Genomic DNA, 24,971 nt, shown 5'->3' on the forward strand with positions numbered 1-24,971 from the left:
CCATATATAAAAATAACTTGAAGATGTATTTGTTGAATTACTGAATTTTTTACGCAATTTATAGGTCTGATACCTGTGTTATATTGTTTTTGTTTTTGTGTAAAAATACTTATTTGGCATATTTTGCATCGTGCAACAATTCGCTAACTATGCTGTTATTATTTCTGTTGCTGTAATTGTCTACCGAGGGTCTCGGTATACAGACTTCTGACTATGGAACCCTCGTCTTTATATTTATGTGTTCTTTAAATACGTTCGAACTAAAAAAAAATAAGTTTCAGTCTTCAAAAAAAAAAAATGCTGGGAACTGTGCGCCTTCAAATCCCAAAGTTAGATAGGTTTTTCGCGCACGCTCAGTCTGAATTCCGGGCGTCGCCAAATATAAGCGCTGATTTCACGTGCAAATATGTCACGCGCCTTCTTCCCGGGACTGCGATAACCATAACGCGATTCTTTTCGCTATTTGCACTTGACCCGGGCTATATAAGCACACCGCGCGTTGCAGAGCTTTGTAAAGCTCCTCGGCTAAGGCAGGTTAGCAGGTTTCTTTGATCGCCTCCTGCGTAGTGGGCAGGGGTGTCATGGCAGGAGGGAAGCTGCGAACCGACTCCGTCCTCGCTGTTGCTCTCTTTCCACTCCAGCAGCAAAGCCGTTTGTCTCCCAACCCGCAAGGAGAGGCTGTCGTCGATGTCTGTCAACGTCGTTCAGGTAAGAACGCATCGCAAGACTTATTCACGTCTACTTCATTTTCCTAAAAACAAAAATCCGTTAGTCTAGTATTGCGTAAATGATGGGATTTAGGAAATGCGACCGCTTAGAACAGCAAAAAATATTGATGGGCAATTTTGACCGAGGTATGGTGGCGAAGGCCGTTCCAAATGGTCGCCGGTCGAAAAAAAAAACTGAGTTGGTAAAGATGGTATAGCATGACACATGGGCGCGAAAGTTGAAGAATGTGGTCGATGCGATAATCTCTGCATGGCGGTGCTGCCTGTAAATATGGTTCCTGCCGTATAGTGGAGAATAAAAGAACATGATTGAACACGGCATGACTAGCTCTGTGCGACGGAAAACTGAAAGATGAGAAAAGCATTACTGCGTCTGACCTCTTTTTGGGAAAGATATTCTATCACTCTCTTCATCTCTATCGCAAGCCGGCATTAACGGCTACCCCACCACGGTTGACTATCATATCGTGAGTGATGCGACGACCAGTGGTTGGACAACCCTTTCGACCAGCAGTTGCGGGCTGTACGAGTTAAAAGACGCATGGGAAACTGTTCTCGCAAAGTGGTCGTGGCAAGAAGGAAGTTATTCTCTGATCGCTATAGCGCTGTAAAACTCAGTATCACCGGCGCTTGTTCACCAGAAAGGCCACAAGAACTACAGTAAGGTGCTTTTACTTCTCGATATGCTCCTTTGTTTGAATTGTTGAGCAAAAAAAAAAAAAATTAATCAGTACCTCCTTACAGTATAGATCAACATATCTGTCCGAACTACTTTCTTCTCGGGCTAGCAGAGAGTACGGCTGTTGAAAATCGAAGTGAGATGGCATGTAAAATGAATTGAATCAAATTACCAGTGGTTTTAAGTTATAATATTTTGGTGATTAATCTGGTGATATGCTAATGACGCTATGCTGTCTGTTTCATGCCGTGGTTTCAATGCTGTATTGTCCCGTGGTGGCTACAATGCCGTAGACGACAAATAAACCGAGCTAGTATAGGACTGGAATCAAGTCTTTATTGGACTGACTTGCGCCCGCAAAAGAACTAACACGGCGGCGTCGATAGCAGCAACTAGGGCTCGGCAGTTGTCAAACTATACGAATGGCCGGTGCACATGTTAGGGCTCAATTTAAAGTCTTCACTGAATCATCTAGATAAGACGCAAACTGTGACTAGCGCAACCGAGAACACTGTAGAAACAAACGCGCGTGCCTGGGGCCTTTCGCGATACATCTCGGCGCATCTTGCACAACAAATAAAAATGATAACGCCCTGTCTCGCGACAACGAGCATGAACAAATAGCAAAATCGTTCCATGCGCTAAGTGATAAGGCCGCATGCTCGCCGCTGTTTAAAACCAACAAAATAGGGATTAATATAGTTCGCGGCAATATGGTTACATGCACCAGATCTGCGACGTACTTTTGCGAGAAAAAAAAAATTTTATCCCCGCACCCCCTCCCCAAGTGCTGAACCTTTGTCGGCCCGGCACCTGATGATACACTCCTTGGGTAGAGACCATTATGAGCCCTGTGTCCATGTGTTAATTTTACTCGTTATCGTGAATGGCTGTGGCGATATAGTTTGGGAATGTAGATTAGAAACGTGCGCTTTTTTTTGTAAGCGGCCATATATATAGTCCTCAAATGTTTACATCAAGCTTGAATGCTAGGACGGCGCAAGCTCCGTGGTGACCACATCAAACGTTGTATCGTAGAGGGAAAGGTGGCCTGCTGTCAAAGCGTTTGCCGAACAAAAGAAGTGAGCCTGACTTAGCACAGCCAGATACAAAAGGGTTGCTTGCTGCACTGCTATGAACGAAGTGTCATGTTTAGAACGATTCTGAGGGTTTGTGCACCGGTGGCGTAGCGGTAGAACATCCGCCTCGCATGCAAGAGGACCGGGGTTCAAATCCCGGTGCCACGCAATTCTCCACCGGATGAAAAAAAAAAAAATCCGCGTGTCGATGGAATTGCATAAACAGCTTTGGGGGGCGACCTGATGCCGGTGAACACCTCCGGCAACGCACTCCCTCACCAGAACAGGAGTTGGCCACCCTGGTGCAGTAATTGGCCGCAAACTCCTATGATAAGCTCCATACAACCCCGGCCCTCAGTCACCAGCGGCTGCGGAACAACTGACCACGGCGGCGGTCAGACCTGTGACGCAGCAGGGGGTGCTAAGAAAGCCTGGCTCCGCTGGACAGGCCGCCATTGGAAACTGACCCTGGCAACGTTTAATGCTAAAACCCTAGCTAGTGAAGCTAGCTTAGCAGTGCTGTTAGAGGAACTAGAGGGCATGAAATGGGATGTCATAGGGCTTAGTGAGGTTAGGAGGCCGAATGAGGCATATACTGTACTGAAGGATGGGCATGTACCGTGTTATCGAGGATTACCAGAGAGGCGACAACTAGGAGTAGGTTTCCTTGTCAATAAGTATATAGCGGGTAATATAGATGAATTCTATAGTATTAATGAGAGGGTTGGAGGCATCGTAATTAGGCTTAATAAGCGGTATAAACTGAAGGTTGTACAGGCCTATGCACCTACATGTAGTTATGATGACCAGGCAGTTGAAAGCTTCTATGAAGATTTAGAATCGGCAATGCGAAACGTAAAGACGCAGTATACTGTACTAACGGGCGATTTCAATGCCAAGGTAGGGAAAAAACAGGCAGGAGACAAGGCAGTAGGTGACTATGGCATTGGCTCTAGGAATAGCAGGGGGGAGTTACTAGTTGAGTTTGCAGAGCACAATAACTTACGAATCATGAATACCTTCTTCAGCAAACGGAAGAACCGGAAATGGACATGGAAAAGTCCTAACGGAGAGACTAAAAATGAAATCGACTTCATAATGTGTTCAACCCCCGCCATTATGCAAGATGTAGAGGTAATCGGGAAAGTGCGATGCAGTGACCACAGGATGGTGAGGTCCCGAATTAGCCTAAATCTGAAGAAGGAACGCAACAGATTAGTAAGAAAGAAACCCATCAACGAATTAGCGGTGAGGGGGAGGGCAGAAGAGTTCAGGATCTCGCTACAGAATAGGTTTTCAGCTCTAACTGAGGATGTCGACATTACCCTAGAGGGAAGGAACAATAATTTCAGAGATATCATTACTGAGTGCGCGGTAGAAGTAGGCGGTAGGAGAGTTGAGAGGCAAGCTGTCTAAGGAGACGAAAGATTTGATTAAGAAACCGCAGAATATGAAAGCTTCCAATCCAACTGACCAGATCGAATTGGCCGAGATATCAAAGCTAATCAATAAGCGCAAGGTGGCCGATATAAGGAAGTATAACATGGAGAAAATTGAGCATGCTGTAAAGAACGGGGCAAGCCTTAAAGCGGTAAAGAAGAAATTGGGCATAGGCAAAAACCAGATGTATGCGATAAACGACAAGGCGGGCAACCTCATCACTAATATGGAAAAGATAGTCAAAGTAGCCGAGGAGTTCTATACAGATCTCTACAGTAGCCAAAGTAGTCAGGACCGTAGTGAGATTGGCGGTAGGGAAAAACAGTCAGACGTTCCACCAGTGACGAAGGACGAGGTCAAGAAAGCACTAGAGACTATGAAAAGGGGGAAATCAGCTGGAGAGGATCAGATAACTACAGATTTGCTGAAGGACGGGGGGGATATCGTGCTAGAAAAACTGGCCACCCTGTATACGCAGTGCCTGGTGTCATCGACGGTACCGGAACCATGGAAGAATGCAAACATTATCCTCATTCACAAGAAAGGGGACTCTAAGGACCTTAAAAATTACAGACCAATCAGCTTACTGTCTGTTACGTATAAGGTATTTACTAAGGTAATCGCTAATAGAATCAGGACAACCTTAGACTGCAGTCAAGCAAAGGATCAAGCAGGGTTTCGGAAACGGTACTCTACTATCGATCATATCCATACCATCAATCAGGTGATAGAAAAATGCTCGGAATATAACCAGCCCTTATACATAGCATTCATTGATTACGAAAAAGCATTTGACTCAGTTGAAACCTCGGCGGTGATGCAGGCATTGCGAAATCAAGGGGTAGACGAGCCGTACGTGAAAGTGCTGGAAGATATATATAGTGGCTGCACAGCAACCATAGTTCTGCATGAAGTAACAAAATTCCCATAAAGAAAGGTGTTAGGCAAGGAGACACAATCTCCCCAGTACTATTCACAGCTTGTTTAGAGGAAGTATTCAGAGACTTGGAATGGGAGCAGTTAGGGATAAGGGTAGATGGAGAATACTTCAGTAATCTGCGATTTGCTGACGACATTGCCTTGCTAAGCAACTCGGGGGATGAACTGCAAATAATGATTGATGACCTAGACAGGAAAAGTAGAAAGGTAGGCTTGAAAATCAATATGCAGAAGACTAAGGTAATGTTCAACAGCCTCGGGAAGGAACAGCAGTTTACATTAGGTAGCGAAATACTGGAAGTAGTAGGCGAATATGTCTACTTAGGATAGGTAGTAACCGCAGATCCGGACCACGAAAAGGAAATAACAAGAAGAATACGATTGGGATGGAGCGCATTTGGCAAGCACTCGTAGATTATGACTAGCAGCTTACCGGTATCGCTCAAGAGGAAAGTATACAACAGTTGCATCTTGCCTGTACTCACCTATGGGGCTGAAACATGGAGGCTAACCAAGAGAGTTTTACTTGAGTTGAGGACAACCCAGAGGGCTATGGAACGAAAAATGGTAGGGGTAACATTAAGAGATAGGAAGCGTGCCGATTGGGTCAGAGAAATGACTCAAGTTACCGACATTCTAGTGGAAATTAAGAAGAAATGGACATGGGCAGGACATGTAGTGCTAAGAGAGGATAACCGATGGTCGCTTAGGGTAACAAACTGGATTCCAAGGGAAGGAAAGCGTAGTAGGGGGCGGCAGAAAGTTAGGTGGGCGGATGAGATTAAGAAGTTCGCAGGGGTCAAGTGGATGCAGCTAGCACAGAACCGGGTTAAGTGGAGAAATATGGGAGAGGCCTTCGCCCTGCAGTAGGTATAATCAGGCTGATGATGATGACATCGCACAGCACACGGGCGCCTTGCTTTTCGCCTCCATCGAAAATCTATATTAGCGTGATCTCCGAGTCAAGTGGTCGTCAAAGAGCGTTTGCCGATTGTCAGTCGAGCGCGCAAGCCAGAAAAGCGTCAAAGGCGGCATATGCTCGGTGTCAGGGTACCATTCCTCTACGTGTCACCAAAAGTAAAATCGGTCATTGCAGTACTTTCCGTCTCTCGCGTGTAGTGCGAAAATAGCATAGCGAGGCTTGTTGTGTACTTTTAAGAGGCACTGAAGTTTTCAAAACGCGTCCATTTTTAAACGGAACTTGGTGATCGAGCGCGTCTGCGGCATCTCAGGTCCACTTACGAACACCGCGGAACTTCGTGATATAAGAAAGATGGGCCGAAACGAAGCGCTGTTATCACCCGCTATTCTTAGAGGGGGAAGCCCCTCTAGCCGCGTTTCGCCAAAGTCATCTGGTGCGATAATTTGACCTTCAGCTGAAGGAGCACCGGGGATGTTGTGACGTCATACATGCATGTGACGTTACACAGACAGTACCGCTGCGTCGCGCTCCAGACCTTCGCCAGCTGTGGCCATGAGACGACCACGTGACTCGCCGCTCCCTTAAAGGGAGAGGAAGCCTGTCGCTGGGTGTGTGCCTCGCCATGCAGAGCCTTGCAGGGCCGTCTTTGGTGGGCCCGATAGCGTTTACTTTGTCGCGTAGGCGGCAGGCCGCGCTTCATATCAAGATGCAAGAGACAAGCAGCAATCTTTGATCTCGTCTCTTACTCTTGATCAGCCCGCCAGATAGTGGTGTCACAGTTGTGGGCGATTCCTCTGACCACGATGGGCACAGACAGGCCGAAACGGGAGGTCCAAAAATTGCAGCATTGCATTTAGCTTCACTTATAGGACTATAGACACCAAATTTTGGTGGCATTTTTCTTCTTGTTAATGATGAGTAAGTCATTCCTGTATAACGATACGCACGCAGGTTTAACCTAGGGTCGCTAAATAATTTATACCTTAGTTTTCTTTTCTCACCAGTTTCGGTTTCGACAGCAGAGAGGTGGCTGGGACGTCACAATCATGTCTTGATGCTCAGCATGAAAAAAAGTGATATAATCGCTCATTCTTCACTTTTAGTGATTCTTGATCTTGAGGCAGGCTGGCTCTATCATTGTAGCGAAGTCAAATGACACAGCAATGAATATATCTCTGTATTTTCATCCCTCGCGTGACCTAGACTTGTCTGTGACGTCACAGACATTGCTCGGCTGTTCAAGTCGAAACCCAAAAATGTGAGAGAAGAAAATCGATTATAAATTATTCCGCAGTCGTAGGCGAATGTGACGTGGTGATCCGTGTACAGCAACATCCTAGGCATCGCTACAAATGATAAAACACGAACCCAAAAATTAGCTGTCTTAAGAGCTTAAAGGACCCTTGAAAAGCTATTTGCCAGAATTATAAAGCGCGCACTAGCAATAAATATTCCATCAATCCTCTCTGAAATGCAAAAAAACAATTAATCCAGCTTCATTAGCACCGAAAATATGGGTTGGATGGATGGGATGGATGTCATATAGGAGGCTCCCCTTTGAAACGCGGTGGTAGCAGTAGCTATCATGCTCATTTTTCTCCCTATATCTTAATTATTGATTTAGAACAAAACCATTATTCTATTTCCTATATTTTTGTTTCTACATTACTAACATTATGTCACTTCTCTGCTTTTAAGCCACTAATCTTCCAGTCTTTTTTTGCTAGTTTCCACCGCCGGTTTATTCACCCGGCCACTGTTATCTCTAAACCCCAGAGCTTCAGGAACAGTGATTGCGCCTGCATCAACTTCCGTATAGATACCATTACATTCGAGTATAATACGGTCAATTGTTTCACAGGCGTTACCACCACATGCGTCATCTCCATTGTTAAATTTCTTTGTAGCTGCGTGTTCTAAGGCACCCTGACCTAGCTTCAAAAATTAGGCACTGCTTCTTGAGTTGTCAAAGAAAGCTCAATTCCTGATCTGCCTTTTCCACTTTTGGTATAGTTCCACACTCTGTTTCTTTTCCATCGAATTTATCCAATTTTTACCTTCTGTGCTTTTCACCTGTTGCTTATTGCTCTTTATTTCTCCGTCCTTGTGACTAGCATACTTACTAGTTAGTTTCCTAGTTCTTTTCCTCCATTGTGAGTCAACGCTTTTTAAGTACCGGTATTTAAATACTTTAGCTGCCCATCTGTTACTGTCCAATTTCCTCAGGCGTTCCTCATATAATATTTTACTCTGAGTTTCCCGTACTTCGAAAGATGCACAGCCTATATATCCCTGTACCGCCTCATTTGTAGTTTTGCCGTATGCACCTAGTGCTAATCGTCCAACGTATCTCTGATTTATTTCTAATGTCGACTGTACCTCTGATTTTAGGCACAAAGCCGCATTTCCGAAAGTAAGTCCAGGCCCCATAATTCCTTTCCAAATACCCCTCAATACCTCATACCTATTGTATCCCCACAATGCCAATTATGCTTCATTATACCGGCATTCCTTCGCCCTTTGGCCTTAAATGATTGCTCAAGCTTTCCAATGTATGCCAATGCTTCGTTTACCCATACCCCCAGATTATTTATATTCTGCTACTCTAGGTATTTCATGGCTTTGTATTTTAAGACCCTGACCAGTTAAGCCGTTGAAAATTATCAGACCCGACCTAGATGTGCTGAGACTGAAGGCTAGAGCGTCCCTTTTGTCTCCGCAGTACTGAACTAGAGTTTGCAATTCTTCCAGACTCTCAGCTAGCAGTACAATATCGTCTGCATACATCAAACCGGGGAGGTGCTGCTCTACCGCCTTTCCACCTAATCTAAATGAGAGATTAAAACTTAGGTTACTCTCTTGTATCCTCCGTTCCAGGTTTATCATATAAATCATGACCAGCACCGGTGATAGAGGACAGCCTTGTCTTAATCCTTGTATACTTTGACATGTTCTGTACTTCTTATCCCTTCCCACGTAATTTCTACTTTGTTAACCCGGTATATTTCCTGTAGGAACTCTATTATCTCAAAACCGATACCTTCTTCTTTTATTATGTTCCACAGGAGTTCCCTACTTACGTTGTCGTACGCCCCGTTTATGTCCAGGAAGGCCAAATACAAAGGTCTGTTTTACATTCTAGATATTGCGATGCATTGGGTGAGCACGAACAGGCTATCATCTAAGCGCCTACCATTTCTAAAGCCGTTCTGAAGTTCGAGTATCTTGTTACTTTCTACCCATGCTTGCACCTTTAATTTCACCGCCTGCATGGCTACCCTGTACATAACAGATGTTATAGTAATCGGCCTGTAGGATTTTATGTGCATCCTGTCTCCTTTCCCTTTATAAATCAAATTCATTTCACTCTGCCGCCAGCTGTCTGGAATAGCTTATTCGTTATGACTGTTTCCAGAGCTTTTAACAACGTCTCCTTACTTTTTGGACCGAGTTCATTAATCAGCTCGATCGGAATTCCATCTATTCCTGTAGATGATTTTAGGAATATTTTTTTCTGCCTTTTTCCAGTAGAGATTGGTCAGTTCTAAGCTGCTTTGTATTCTGCTACCTTGTGTTGCTTCCTGATTTGCGGAGATTACCCTGTCGTCGCTCTTAAATGAATCGGCCAGAACAGATGTAATGTAGTTCACTGCGTTGTCTCCCTTTAAACAATTTCCCTCGTTATCTTGAATGCGATCCTGCTTTCTTTGATTCTTCTTCCCTAGCCAGCTTATATGGTTCCAGAATTTTCTTGCTCCGCCACTAGAGGCATCGTGTCTGCCAGCCATCCAGCGATCGGTGGGCTGCCTTATTTTACTTAGGACGAGGGCCTGAACCTGGAGTTTCTTTTGTCGATATGATTCCCATTTTTGGTCGATTTCCTTCTGAGATACCTGCGCTTTCTTTGCCATTCGGTGTTCCCTTGAAGCAGCCCGTCGGTGTTCAATGGCTTCCCTGATTTCCTTATTCCTCCAGCTCCGTGGCTTCCTCTTTCCATTCCAGGGGTTTGCTACTTTAACCTCCTGAATTTTCCTCCTTCTGAGTAGTTCTACCTGTTCATAGTCCCAGCCTTCCATGGGGCTTTTCTCTATTGCTTCCTCTATGTCTGCTGCTATCTGCGCTATTTGATCGTCGTTTAACTTTGCGTTGACGTTTCGTATAAGTTCCATTTCTCTTTTCATCAAGGGCCCCATCTGCAGACCAATACGTTTATGATCACTTCCCAGACTACACTCCCCTTCTTCGTCTATTTCCATTTTTCTGACCTTGCTATAAGTTTCCTGCGACATTAAACAATAGTCAATGGTCGTCTGCCTGTTGCGGAATTCCCACGTGATTTGGCCTTCACATTTTGTTTCTCTATTTACTATAACTGGATCGTGTCGCTCACAGAAATCTAGCATTAGCTTCCCGTTGCAATCTGTGTATCCATCCAGATCGTCGATGTGGCCGTTCAGGTCCCCCAGTAGAATAATATTGGCCCCATTTCCAAACTGGCTTATATCATCACTGAGACATTCAACAAGATCCTTGTTTTCTTGCCTGCATTGATGTCCTGTTCCTAAATAAACTACCCCTAGCCGTGTCCTTATGCCGGCAATTGTTCCTGAAACCCAGATATGTTCTTTACAAGATGAAAAGGACGTCAAAATTTCATACATGTGGAAGCATTCACAGGCAATATTTGCACTCAGGCGCTGCTTTATGACTACACGAATGGCAAAAGCACAAGTGCAGACTAACAGAGTAACTGTGACAAAATTCCACGTTATTTGCTCAGCAGCAAACAGCTCCAGCGTTCCAGACAGTGTGCTCACCTATGCACTTACAGAAAATCAAGAGAAAAAGACTTGCCAGCCCTTGTAGTTCCTTTAGTCCACTGCATTCAGTTGTGGTGGGGAAACCGGGAAATGGGAGCCATCCAGTGCCCCCACAGCTTGCGGGAATTCTGTCATTGAATAAAACTCGCGAATGTGCTCATCCATTTCAATCGTTGCTATCATTCGGATCCATTCCGATTCTAGCACATCTACCACAGTCTCTGCAAACTCCCTATAAATAGTGTTCACAGTCGACCACGACAGAAAACACGACACTTGCAAAAGTCACAAGGAGCAAATAATTATGTCTGCCACATATACAAAATTTTTTAATTTTGTATATGCGGCAGACATAATTATTTACTTTTTGTGACTTTTAAAGGCTTACACGTATCCCTCGAACGCATTCGTTAAACAATCAAGAACCGACCGATATACAAAATATTTGAACACTTGGCCAGTTTTCTTCATGTAAATTATAACAAAATCATCGAGGTTATTTTAAAAGCAGACATTCACGAAAAGAGTGCAAGGCGAAAGAAAAGTCAAGAACTGACCTATATAAGTAACATTTTGGTGGTACGAATCTGGTTGATACGAATTTCGGGATGATACGAATTCGCGAAATTGCCCGACTGTAATGCATCGTGTACAATGTGCAAAATTTCGGATGTCCCGGTCGCTCTCCGGCGCCACTACGATGTGGTCCGCACATCGTAGACTTCGCGACTGCTGTAGTCGCGCGCTGTACGCTTCGCGAGCAGCCTACGGCGCAGCTCGTCCGGCGCGTCGCCATCTTTTGTCGTGCTAAGCCTATATAGTAACTCTAGTAACTCTAGTAACTATATAGTAACTCTAGCGCTGTGTGCGCCGCTTGTGGCGGGCTGTGACCGCGCGACCGTAATAACCCTTCTCGGACGCAAACAGCTGTGCCCAACTGCCTTTCCCATGATTCTGCAAACTTATTCTCTTTCGTTTTGATGATACCAATGTTCGGGTGACAGGAATTCTTTCGCGACCCCATGAGATGGCAGAAAGTGAAGTCGAAGTGGAAGTGGAAAGTAAAGTGAAGAAATATCCGGAATTATAGGCCAGTTCGGTCTTGGTGAGACAAATGAACCTGGGCAGAGGCTAGTAGAGTTTTGTGAAGAAAACAACCTGACCATAGCGAATACTCATTTTCAACAGCACAAGAGGCGCCTATACACATGGACTTCACCGGACGGACTGTACAGGAATCGGATCGATTATATTCTTTGCCGGCAGAGATGGAGAAGCACTATACAAACAGTAAAAACAAGGCCTGGGGCCGATTGTGGCACCGATCATCAGCTTCTTGTTGGCAAATTTAAGCTTCGATTGAGGAAAACGCAGAAAACTAGAAAGCCTTTCAGGTATAATATGGATCAAGTTTCATTAGAATATGCTGCTAGAAGTTAGGAATCCATTTCAAGAATTAGTTCTAGAAGACAGAGAGCCTGAAGAGATGTGGACTGATGTTCGTGATATAATAAAAGTTGCTACTAAGGTAGTTCCAAAGCAAAAGAAATGCAAGAAAGCAAACTGGTTATCTGAAGAGGCTTTGCAAATAGCTGAGGAAAGGAGGATGACAAAAATTATGGGGGAAAGAGAAAGATACAAGGTTCTCAATGCGGATTTTCTGAAAATAGCAAGGAGAGATAAGAATGCCTTTCTGAACATACAGTGCCAAGCAGTTGAGGACAACAGCCAATTAAGGAACACAAGAGCTCTGTATAAGACAATCAAAGATATCAAAGGAAGCTTCTGTGCTAAGCTGGGTGTGATAAAGGATAAACGAGGCAAGGACCTCGCTGAAGCCTCAGAGATAAAAAAGAGGTGGCAGGAATGCACAGAGGAACTGTACAAGAAGGACCCGATTGTGCAAACCAAACATAAGACTGTTGTGATTACTGATCTCGAGCCGGGCATCCGGAAGAGTGAAGTTGAATGGGCCTTAGCCAGCCTTTCTAAGAACAAAGCTAGCGGAATTGATGGCATTCCAGCTGAGTTGCTTCAAAACCTCAACCATGACGCTGTTAACATTCTGCATACATTATGTCAGAAGATTTGGACAACCCTGCAGTGGCCACAGGATTAGAGGAGGTTAGTTTACATCCCCATTCCAAAGAAAGACAGTGCCAAAGATTGTTCTTATTTGATTGTTCACAATCGCGCTTATTTCGCATGCTAGCAAGGTGATGTTGAAAATCCTCCAAGGTAGGCTGCAGCAGTATGTGGATCGGGAGCTTCCAGATGTGCAAGCTGGGTTTCGCAAGGGCAGAGGAACGAGAGACCAAATTGCCAACCTTCGCTGGATCATGGAAAAAGCAAGGGAGTTCCAGAAACCCATCTACTTCTGCTTTATTGATTATGCGAAAGCATTTGACTGTGTAGATCACAGCAGATTGTGGCAAGCTCTCCAAGAGATGGGAGTTCCAATTCACCTCATCTGTCTCCTCAGGAACATGTATGAAGGGCAAGAGGCCACAGTCAGAACTGGGCATGGTCTTACTGATTGGTTTCCGATTGAGAAAGGAGTGAGGAAAGGCTGCATACTGTCGCCCTGCCTATTTAACCTATATGCAGAGTGTATCATAAGGAAGGCCGTTCTTGACGAGTCTTCAGCTGGAGTGAAGATTGCTGGAAAACATATCAACAACCTTAGATATGCGGATGATACCACTTTAATGGCAGAAAGTGAAATGGAACTCAAGAGACTTCTGATGCGCGTACAATAAGAGAGTGAGAAGTTTGGGCTTAAACTGAACATTAAAAAGACAAAGATCATGGCGTCTTGCCCTATCAAGTCTTGGAGCATCAAGGGACTGAAAGTGGAAGCTGCGACAGATTTTCTCTTCTTGGGCTCCTAGATTACCTCGGAAGGAGGCTGCAGCCATGAAATTAGGAGACGCCTGCTTCTGGGAAAGAGAGCAATGGTTAGCCTTGACCGCCTAGTAAAGAGCAGACATTAGTCTGCCAACCAAATTCCGTATAACTCGTGCTATGGTCTTTCCAGTTGTGATGTATGGATGCAAGAGTTGGACTGTGAAAAAGGCTGACCGCCAAAGAATTGACGCGTTTGAATTGTGGTGCTGGCGAAGACTCTTGAGAGTTCCCTGGACTGCCAGAAGATCAAATCAGTCGATATTGTCGACCATAAACCCTGACTGCTCATTGCAGGGTCACTTTCTGAAGTTAAAGCTCAGCTACTTTGGTCATCTGATGAGAAGAGATGAGTCGCTGGAGAAAGATTTGATGTTTGGAAAGGTTGAGGGTCGCCGGAGAAGGAGTAGGCAGCGAACGCGATGGATAGATGGCATCCTCTAGGCACTGGATATGAAGTTATGTTATATTAGGAAGATAGTGAGAGACCGGAAAGCGTGGCGTGACATGGTCCATAGGGTCACGAAGAGTCGGACACGACTGATCGACAGAACTGAACTGTTACATAATGTTTAGTACTTAAATACCACTTTTATTCATGGAAGTTGTAACAAAAAAAAACATGGTTATATTGAAAGCAGATATTCACGGAGTGTAAATAAAAAATCGAAATTCAAGTGAAAATATTGCTATCCTGACTTCCAGGACTGCGAAGCTGCTGATCAATTGATCAAAATCGGTGATTTTTGCCAGCTCTTTCAACAGATAATCATGACAGATCTGATAGCCTAAACTGACTCATTGTAGATCTCAGAAAGGTTTTTGTTAGTTTCAGCTTAGAAAAACTTCTTACAAGATGCCACAGACAGACTTACCGTGAGAAAAAGCTACAGCCCTAATGACAGTTCGGGAATTGAGTGCACAAAATACCACTCCGCAGTGAATGTCAAGCAAGTCCAATGCCTCCCAACTGTTGTCGACTTCGAGAGCAATTACGGCTCCTTTGAGGTGTCTCCTCATCCTAGGAATTTCGATAAGGAGAGCGATGTCAGACAGTCCGTCCGTCTTTTGGGTCTTGTGCAGAGCTCGGCATAAAATTTTTGAATGCACACCAGCATCGCCTTCTTATTTCCTTTCTGTGAGTCTCGAATTTCTCGCTTGTTCACCTGCCATCCTCTTCCTTAACCGGACACACCTCTCAACTGCAATTCCAAGTTCACTGCATTTTATGAGCGCCTGCTCAACAGCATTTTCCACTAGGCGACCATGTTCCTTTTCGAGAAAAAGCTTTAGGGCCTTCAACTTTACTACTACTATGTCAAGGGATAGTCATTTTGTCTGCAAATAAAGTTGCGCAGCATTGACTTCATCAACAGTTGAACACCACGGGTGCAAATAACAGATGTGCCCTCCTTCTCATTTTTTTTTGTCCTAGTCAGCGCGTAGTGATCAGACTTGCCATCCCCTGAGCAACAGACATTCCATGCCTTTCGGTGTTTTGAAAGCGTGAGGAGGATGTGTGACCGGACCGGGGAGCGGGAAAGGTACAGGAGATAAATGAACAAGACAGAATACAAAAGACTGCTGGAAAGATGCTGCCAGCGGTCCTAGCTTGGAAAAGGAGAGTGAGGTGATGAGTGAGAAGAAGAGGCGACGTGGCGGCGCAGCTGCCGACCTGCCGATTGGTGTCGTCTCACACGCTCCAGCGCAGGGGTTCCGAATGGGTCACGTTAATGCTGGTCTTTCCAGGGTACACGCACGTACATAGGCCTGTCCGACGTTAAAATGGCGTGGAATCTTTTTCAAGCGCTCCTCACAACAAAATAATTCTACGAGAAGATCACACTTGTCATTCACTGTCTCCACCAGTGCGCGCCTTTTCGTATCTTTATACAAAAGTTTTTCACCCTCCACCCCTTCCTCCAGCTAATTGCTGCACCCCCCCCCCCCCCCCCCCCTGAGCATTGCACCCGGTGCGGACCGCCCCTCCCGCACTCCCCTCGCGACGCCACTACTGCTTGGGATGACAGGAAGTGATTGTCACATGACGTGTTTAAATCTACTGTCCTTTGTAGTGCTGCACAGACGAATGCAGTTTTTAATAAGTCCAATGCAGAAATGAGCATCCCTCCGGGAATCTACTCAGCTATTATCTCGACGTGCGGCTTCAGGTCTTCGAGGTTCGCTGGCGCTGTCTTGAAAACTTCATGCTTAGCATATTCTCAGAGGGTATTCAGTAGTGACGAATCGTGCGACCTTGGAGGGCAGGGTCCCTCCTCCTTCTCGCCCAATCTTTTGGTTGGGGACTGTGCCTGCCAGCAATGACATAATGTCTCTACGAGGTTCCGTCATTGTGAATTCATTTTTTTTTTTTGCAACGATCACTGGCAGCTGTGACGGCAATTCAGACACAGCACCTTTTAGAACGCAGTCTGAGTATTCTTTTTCCAACTAATGCTTCCGTTGGTGAAGTAGCGACTGACAATACGGCTGTTACAAGTGCCGCACCAAGCATTTGCTCACCATCTTGCATTGTTCTTGCTATGACGTAGCCAATGTAGGTTATATTGTCGCACCAATAATGGGTAGTGTACAAAATGACATTCGAGTCCCTGCAAAATCGGACCTCGTCTGTCCAGAGCACTATGCTTAGAAATTCCGGGTGTTCATCACATATAATTAGGCACAATTTGTAAAAATGGAGCCATTTCTGAAAGATATTCGATGACAGTCCCTGCTAAAAAACATTATTTGGGTGGCAGCTGTGTCTTTAAAGTGACCTCAAAACTTAAGCCGTGCTAGCTCCATGCGCATCGAAAATTTGCCTGACACTAAGCCTCCGGCCTCGCAAAACGTAAGTGAGGACATCGATGCCAGAATGATCGTTTCCACTCCCTGGCTTCGGGCGCTACAGTCATTACGACACGTCAACATCGGACGTTCCGCTTGCGCCATACTTCTGGCGCTCCTTGTGCGCTCAGCTTCGGTCGCGGGCGGAAAAAACCGTCGGATTTCATCGAGCTCTGCAGAGCTCTAGAAAATGAGTTTTTCTTCGTTTCAAATACAGATATGGCATCGCCTGGTTCACGGCATCAAACTGCCCATTGGAACTAACAGCCCAACTAAGATAATTACAAGTGAAAATTTTTTAATTACATTCATAAAGTGGTGTTTTGCAACAGGTTATGTCCGCTGGTGCAGAGAGTGTGTTCCTGGAAGTATTGTTTTTCTGTTTTCAGTTTACTATTTTTAAAACTACTTAGTCTTCCTGGGTAAGAGAGAGTGGGAATAAACATTATTTAAGCACCCTGTATATCTCATATGTTAAATACTGGTGCCTTGTAAAGCGTGTAGAATGTTCCATGAACTGTCCGTGAAGCAATTTGAACTGAAGTGAATTTTCATAGGGTGATAACTGGTGTACTACATTTTTGCTTGATTTTACAAGGTACCATGCACCATGACCACTACGCGGTCCTCGGCATCAACAAACATTCCAGTGAGGCTGACATCGGGAGAGCCTACCGGCGACTTGCCTTGAGGTACCACCCGGACAAGAACAAAGCCCCCGACGCTGAGGAAAAGTTCAAACGACTAGGCGATGCCTACAAAGTGCTAAGTGACAAGGAGAAGCGTGACGAGTACGACAGTAAGCTTAAACAGTACGATTCCAGAGGCGACGTGCCAAAGTCGCAGATGGGCACAAGCTTCGGATTTGATTCCGAATATTTTTCGTCGCTCAGCAAAACAACCGATGAACCATCGGGCAGAACACATGACACACCTTTTCGGTTCGGCGCCAGCTCATCATCAACCCGGACAGCGAGTGACGATCCACGCGCAGAATGCTCGAAGACATTTAACGCGCCGCACTGGTCCGGGTTCAGACCCTCATCGGAGGCACAGTTCGATAGCCGCTGGTCATCCCCTAGTTATTCGCGCGGGGCGCAATTCGACTACGACACATTGTCGGCCGGCGAGAATATTAGTGGCATGGGACGTTCAAGAGAGTCGAACTACTCTGAGTACGAAGCTTCCTTTAGCGGCTGGCGGGGTCACACATCCAACGTGTTCACGGATCGCTCAGCAAATTCGAGAACACGCCCTGAGAGACCCCGTTTGGTGAAGAGTCCTGACATGGAGCTAGACGTCTTCGTGACATTGGAAGCGGTTCTCACAGGCACCGTCAAGGTCATCCGTTTTAAGAGAACGGTACTGGCAGCGGACGGCTGCACGCCAATACGCGAGGAGAAGGTGCTATGCGTTCGCGTTGAGCCGGGCTGTTTGCCGGGCACCAAGATCACATTCCCCCACGAAGGAGACCAGCTTCTTGACACCATTGCGGCGGACGTTGTTGTCACCATACGCGACGAGGAACATACGCATTTCACGAGGATGGGAGCAGATCTCTACTACACAGCTAGAATCTCCTACGATGAGGTAAGTGCCCAAGTCTAAAGTCCCTCTATAAACTACCTAAGTCTGGTCCCAAAGCGCTTATTAATGCGAAAGCCTTTAATGGCTCATAATGTCGTGGACAAAATGCGTCCCGCTTTTGCGGCGTCTCTGATTGGCCGAGGCGGGATGAAGTCATAGAGGTATCTACCAATAACAGAGCACCACCACCGTATGGGCGAATGCGTGCCTTATATGACCCTGTCAATCCATGATCAATTCCTAATTAATAGTTTAATTACAAATCGACGGCTTACTAAATATTTCATTATTAACTAATTTATGGTCAATTATTAGTTAAGTGTTTAGTTTTTTGCTTACGTAATGAGTGATTAATTAATGAAAACTAATGTCAGCCTGCGGGGGCTGAAACAGTGTAATGACATCGCAGACATGCTTTACACCCGGAAGGAAATGAATATGTTTTGCACTTTCATGGACGCGTATTTGAGCAGTGTATCAAGGAATGCGCCAGAGCAGCAACGAATGTTTTGAGTTTTGCAGTGTGTAGCTTCGTTGATGCCACCGTTCGCAAGAAATTTTGGCAGCGCAGTATCGCTTCACGAAGTAAAATTGGAATTCCACCGATTTAGGAGGCCCCCTATTCCCCGCTCCTGGCACGCAGGCCTGAGGAACGGAGGCTGGAACCTCCGCGACTAAGATTCACCAGTCCATAGTCGCGGAGGTTCAAGCCCCCGTTCCTCAGGCCTGCGTGCCAGATGCGGGGAGTAGGGGGCCTCCTAAATCGGTGGAAATTAAGTTATCATCATCAGCCGCCACAGTATGTTTTCTAGTCCAGCACGGGCAAGGCTCAATTTGTTACTGTTGTTGTAGCTGTTGCTTTGGCTGTAGTAAGAAAGAAAACAAAATGCACGGGCCTGTGAAGTGGCTCAGCTGTACCTGAGCCACTCCCGCTGCCTCTTGATGAAAGGTGAGAAAATAAAGAAAAGGAGGAGAGCGACAACAACAGCCGTCGTCCACCACCGAAATGGCGGCGGGTGCAATGACGGCCTACAACTGATAATTCTGTGGCAGGCTAGCCCCCGCCGCAAGCGGCGGTGACCTACCTGTCCCAGCCCCATCAGGGGAGTACAGCTCATCAGTGTTACTGCACCCGGCGTTTGGCCGTGATCACTAACCCGTCAAAAAGTCCTGCTGCGACAATGATCACGGCCAAAAGTTGTTACTGCGCCCGGTGTTTGGCCGTGATCATTGTCGCAGCAGGACTTTTTGACGAGTTAGTTAGTACATGTTCTCGATTTTTATAGCGCTGAAGAAAACTGCAGGAAGAACACACAAAAGGGCCTAGAAGATGCTAACACTGCACGCAGTTATTAACTGATTACTCCGGAGCGATTGCAAACTTGACCTTTTTTTATTTCTCTCTCTCCTGTATTTACAGGCTATAAGCTATTACGAAGCGAGGGTGCCTACCCTGACCGGTGAACACATAACGATGCCACTGACGCTGAGGAACATCAACATGTGCTACGCCGACATGGTCATCACGGGTGGTGGCCTGCCTCACCACGATGACCCCACAGAGAGAGGCGACCTTAGAATAAATTTGGAGATAGCAAACTGGGTTATGATGCAGATTTACATGGAACTGTTACCCCAATTCTTTTTCTTCTGCCTCGAGTGTGAGTTCATAGCGCGCAGGGGGCATTCCCACTAAGGTGTCAAATGGATGTTGAAGATGTTTTTTACATATAAGGATTATTGACTGCACAGGAGCGTAAACTTGCTGCACTGTGCTTACGAGGCTGATTTTTTTTTTATTTTAACTACAGATATCAGATGTCACCTGCACTTTTTCGTTTTTGTGCATCTGTATGTGTGTTTGTGTGTGTGAGTAGTCGGGTTTTTTGTGCAACTGCCTGTAGTGTGTGTGTGAAATGTATAAAGGACAAGCTATTTTTTCATGTTCTACGTGCCAAGTGTGGGTGCTACGGAACCCATGCTCTAGCTGGGTTACGGGGCTGTTTTTTTTTCTTTTAATTATTGATATCAAAGATCACCTGCGTTGTTCCGTTTTTATGCGTCTTTGTGTGTGAGTAGTCTTATGTGCAACTGCGTGTAGTGCATATGAAGACTACTCATAAAGAACAACCTTTTTTTCATGTTCTACGTGTCAAGTTATGCATAGCTTTCGGTGTTGCGGAACCCATGCTCACGTTTGGTTACGATGCTGTTTTTTTTTTCTTTTAACCACTGATATCAGAGATCATCTGCGCTGTTCCGGTCTGGATGTATGTTTCTGTGTGTGTGAGTAGTCGGGTTTATGTGCAACTGCCTGTAGTGTGTATGAAGACGATTTATAAAGGGCAACCTGTTTTATAGTGTTCTACGTGTCAAGTGTGTTATGTAGCTTTGGATGCTACAAACCCATGCTCAAGTTTGGTCGCGTGACGGCAGCGCCACATATTTCGCCTTGCAGCGAATCCTGAAATGTCTGGTGGCGCCGCGTGTTGCCGTTCCCCTATACTTTCCCCGAAAACTCCAGCAACGGAAGGACCGGGTTCGTCACAAAATATTAAACACAACGAAGAGCAAGTCAATAAAGCCTTACGCTTTTTTCGAGCGTACACCGCAGTACGCAAACTGAAATGCACTATTAATAAAAAAGTTGTCTGAATTAAAATTGATACAGTAGAAAGTTTAATACATCGGTTGTGTCCGTCGCGCCCTCTTTAGCATATTGAATAAGTTAACTTCATTTATTTAGTAATACTGCGGAGTCGTTTGACTCAAAGCAGGGGTGAGCAAAGATACAATACAAAAAGGCACAACAAAGTGGAATGATCTTCATGGAAGGCAAAACAGATGATTTAAAAAACAAACAAGGTTTCACATGCGTGAGGCTCTCAAGTTATCAAACATTTCTACATTCGGGCTGTTTACTACAAAAATCGGCAGATTATTCCATTCTACAATTGTATTGACAAAAAAAGAATGCTTAACTATATTAGAGTATGCTCGCAATTCTTATAGCATTTTTCCGTGATTAAAACGCGTACTTGCACGCGAAACAGGAGTAATGTAATCATGGGTGTTAATTTTAATCACATTGTTGTATATTAGGTACAAAAAGTTCAACCTTGCTTCAGTGCGCCTTGCCTGAAGGGATTCTAAACCTAGGGAGTTGATCATGTCTGAAACACTGTCTGTGCACTTGAATCTGTTACAGGTGAAACGGGCTGCGAGCCTTTGCACTCTTGCTAATTTTGAAATTTCTTGGCTGTGTAAGGGTCCCTTAGACAACATGCATATTCGAGACGAGGACGTACCAAAGCCTTGTACGCTGCCTTGGATATCAGGGCGGCGTAACTACATTTTCTCAGTGGTATGGCCCTGCTGTTCAATAATATTGGTTTGCAATACATTTATTTCGTCAGAAAACGCAGAATGCAGATCCGCTCTGTGTGGCTGTCAGCCCGCGGCTGACAGCGACCTGAGTAGCGTTTTTGCCGCGTCAAGCCAGCGTTTTTCGCCCGGTGTTGGAAAAAAAAAGTTGGCTGTGGTTTAGCTTTGGCTATCCTTAATTTAACTGCGAAAGCAGCGGCGGAAGCTTCCTATGCCTGCTACATTATTCCCCTATCACGCCCTGTCAGTGTAAGGTGCTACATTATTGGGGACACTTAAGCTCATCATTTAAGCTTATGACGCGAGAGCGCAAGCTACCAGCCCACATATGAAGTGACGCTTCAACCAAACCGTATGGACGTGCCTGCGTGCCGTAGGGGTAACGAGAATTCAAACTGTTCTGGTAGGCTCCGAGTTGGCAGCTCCTGCCCGTGGCATAGGGCTAACGTCATGGCAGACTGATTTAATGTCAACCTCTCACATGACAGGAGAGGCCCGAGTGAGCGCTCTTGTCGAGTTCACGCTCGCCCGAAATGCGCCGCTGACTAGCCTATCATCATCATCACTGCCACCCTTACGCTAGAGAAGAAAAATAAAGATTCGGTATTCAGTTTTTTTATCTAGATTTCTTTATTTAGTTTTGATCTAGAAGCCGTTCTCGAGACCTTTACAAAATGCACCACAGTACTATTTCCGAAGATCACTGATGAAGAAACTTTCCGCTCAGTGGAAGGCTATAGACCAATCATACTGGCAAATGTGGATTAGAAGATGTTCGCCAAAATTTTATCACATCGCCTACAGTTCGCAATGTCGGTTCTCATTGGCCCTCACCAGAAGTGCGGCTTGAGGGGCCGTGTCATTCAAAGTAATGCGCATATTGCGCGCGCAATCCTCGAATCGTGCTCCTGCTCCAATGATCAGGTTTTTTTTAATTCAGGTCGACCTCGTAAAAGCATTTTACCGAGTTCGTCATTCATTCCTGTTTTCTCTTCTTGAGCGAGCGAACGTTGGTTCAGTAGCACTGAAGGGGGTGCAACTTTGCTATATCAATTGTTCGACTCGCCTGATTGTAAATGGCCACCTATCTAGCCCCATACCAATAAACTCTTCTGTGAAGCAAGGCTGTCCGATGTCTCCGCTGCTTTTTTCTCTTTACTTGGAGCCACTTTGTGTGAGTGTTTTACATAACAGTAGTATCAATGGCTTCCCTCTCCTTGGAAATGAGGTTAAAGTGCATGCATATGCGGATGATATTGCGTTTTTGTGCACTGACAAACCAAGCATAGAAAGTTATATCCACCATAGAACAATTTGACATTGTTTCTGGTGCTCAGATGAATCGCTCCAACAGTTCCGGCCTTTGTTTTGGTTCGTGAGGCTCAACACCGCCCCTTTATGCAGGAGTTGAAGGGACATGTGTGCCCCCTAAATATCTCGGCGTTCCACTGCATGCATTTAAGTCAAGTGCAAATTACTGGAAAGAGCAAGTTCCAGTCGTTCAACATTATGCTAATAAATTTGTCGCCTATAGGCTCTCAATCTTCGGTAGGGCTCAGACCTGCAACATGTTTTTGGCGCCTGAACTTTATTACGTGCTACAGGTCCTCCACTCTGCTAGACATTACATCCAGCGTTTTCACCGAATATTTGCGACGTTTATTTGGTCATCAAATTCTGAACCGATTCGACGTGATAACCAATTCAGACCTGTTTGTGCAGGAGGGCTCGGCTTAGTGCATCTGTATCTAATGCAGTTAGTTACATGTTTCTTCTTTTTTCGTGATCGTTCACATCCGATTATTAGAGCATTCCTACAAGTTAATTTCATAAATCTGCTTCACTACTTAATGGTTTCTTCAGATTTTACTGACCGCCCTCAGTTACTAGGATTTATGCAGGAAGTGTATGGTCCGTTGAGGTTTTTGACTGTACGATTCTCGAATAAGTACTTATATTCTGTTTCGCGCAAAATACTATACAAGGAATTGGTAGCAGTGCTTTTTCCGCCACCACTGTATCGTTCTTTATACCTTGATCTTAAAGGTCATGATGTGTTAAAGAGGGTCCATAAAATGCAGATTTCTCCTTGCACGAAAAAATTTTTCTTTAAATTACACACCGAAGTTCTACCTGTTAACACATGGCTCCTTAGGAAACTTTTTTTCTTGTATCTTCTGTAAACTGCCGTCTGTGTGATGTGCCTGAAACAATTGAGCACTGTTTCATTTTTTGCAAAGACGTAATTCTGCTACAAAGAACTCTAAAGAAAGACTTTGTTCTAAATTCGTACAGTGTGCGGCATATTGCTGTTACACAATCTGATTACGAACCTTATGACAAGTTTTTCCTTATTGGACTTCATAGCTTGTGGAAGACACGCATGTCGGATCGCAACGCTGAACCTGTTGTTCCACCTAGAAGCAGAATGATGCTGCAAATGAAGGACATTTATGATGAAAATGACTTTCTACCTGATTGGTTTCCGCTGGTGACACGGTGTTTATCTTTGCCTGCCTTCTAATTGTGTGTGTAGCCTGTGTAAATAACCCTTTCTGTACATAACCACATGTAATAAACAGCATGTCAAAAAAAAAAAGAAAAGAAAACAGGTGTGGCTCAGTTGGTTAAAGCGCTCGGCTGGGATTCCGAAGATCCGAGGGATGGAGGTTCGATTCCTTTGTGGTGACAAATTCTATTTTGTAGAGGTGACCGTAGCTACGCCTGTTCACGTGCACGGGGCGTAGCCATGGTAGAAAGAGTGAATGGTAGCGTAACTCCCATAGAAGCCTGCGTCTCGACTCTGAGTGAGGATTTAGTTTCTTGGCGCCCGCTGCGAACTGTGCGGCAAACCAAGCACGTGAGTTTGTGACGTCACAGTGACGTATCATTGGCGGGGAACTTTTTTTTTAACTTTTGGACGAAAAACAAGGCCAACGACGACGGAGGCAGAAAGATGCTCGGATAAGTGGAGAAATGGGCACCGCAACTGTTCAGCCAACATTACTTGACATGGACTTCTACTGCCAAGTTTTACGTTAACTGAAATGTCGCGGCATCTTTTATCATGGCATCCTTCTGGCTCCGTCGTCGTTAGCCCAGTCTTTCGTCGCGCGTCATGTAAACGCATTCTGGGGATTATTTCTTCGGGCACATATCTGAACATAAAGGGCCTTCAAGTGAATTTGGCAAGTACATGGGTAAGAATCACATGGCTTAAGGGATTTCACTAAGGGTATAAATGAGTGAAGCTGTGCTGCATCGAAAGCCAGGCTTTATTTATTGACGATTACTTACATAGATGCGTCATGACAATGCAAATCTTGAACTGTGAAATTCTCGTTGAAACATAATGAGCTGAGCGTAGGTCTCCAAACGAGACGCGGTGAGATTATAAAAAGACGAGAGATTCTGCGAACAAGTAAAGTACTACATATCAATGTCAAAGAACAAAGAAAAACGAACGGGATAACTAACGCTAGTGTTCGAACACCCAGCTGTAAGATCTTCGGTAAGAAATTCAAATGGGGATCGTTACTATTTAGAAGTTAATGCGTCTGAGAAATGAAAATAACTGCGATACAGCTTCACTCCCTACAAATATTACAACTAAAATTTCGCGCTGTACGCGACTCTATT

At 45.1% G+C, this 24,971-nt stretch overlaps 1 protein-coding gene across 1 annotated transcript; it reads left to right on the forward strand.

Moving 5' to 3' along the window:
* Positions 1-433: 433 nt before the first annotated feature.
* LOC146182971 (dnaJ protein homolog 1-like) lies at positions 434-20,312 on the forward strand. Its single transcript, XM_084608995.1, has 3 exons — positions 434-708; positions 16,960-17,951; positions 19,369-20,312. Exons 1-3 carry the CDS (start codon positions 582-584, stop codon positions 19,642-19,644), a joined length of 1,395 nt encoding a protein of 464 aa, XP_084465121.1. The 5' UTR covers positions 434-581; the 3' UTR covers positions 19,645-20,312.
* Positions 20,313-24,971: the final 4,659 nt, after the last annotated feature.

Source organism: Amblyomma maculatum, chromosome 7 (assembly GCF_055883805.1).
Source record: "Amblyomma maculatum isolate TAMU_Amacu chromosome 7, ASM5588380v1, whole genome shotgun sequence".
NCBI classification, from domain to species: Eukaryota; Metazoa; Arthropoda; class Arachnida; order Ixodida; family Ixodidae; genus Amblyomma; species Amblyomma maculatum.

Bases quoted from the DNA above. Each gene is read 5' to 3' on its own strand.
- LOC146182971 (XM_084608995.1), top strand. From the start codon at position 582: ATGGCAGGAGGGAAGCTGCGAACCGACTCCGTCCTCGCTGTTGCTCTC. The intron at 709-16,959 runs GTAAGAACGCAT...TGATTTTACAAG, and splicing joins TGTCTGTCAACGTCGTTCAG to GTACCATGCACCATGACCAC. The intron at 17,952-19,368 runs GTAAGTGCCCAA...CTGTATTTACAG, and splicing joins CTAGAATCTCCTACGATGAG to GCTATAAGCTATTACGAAGC.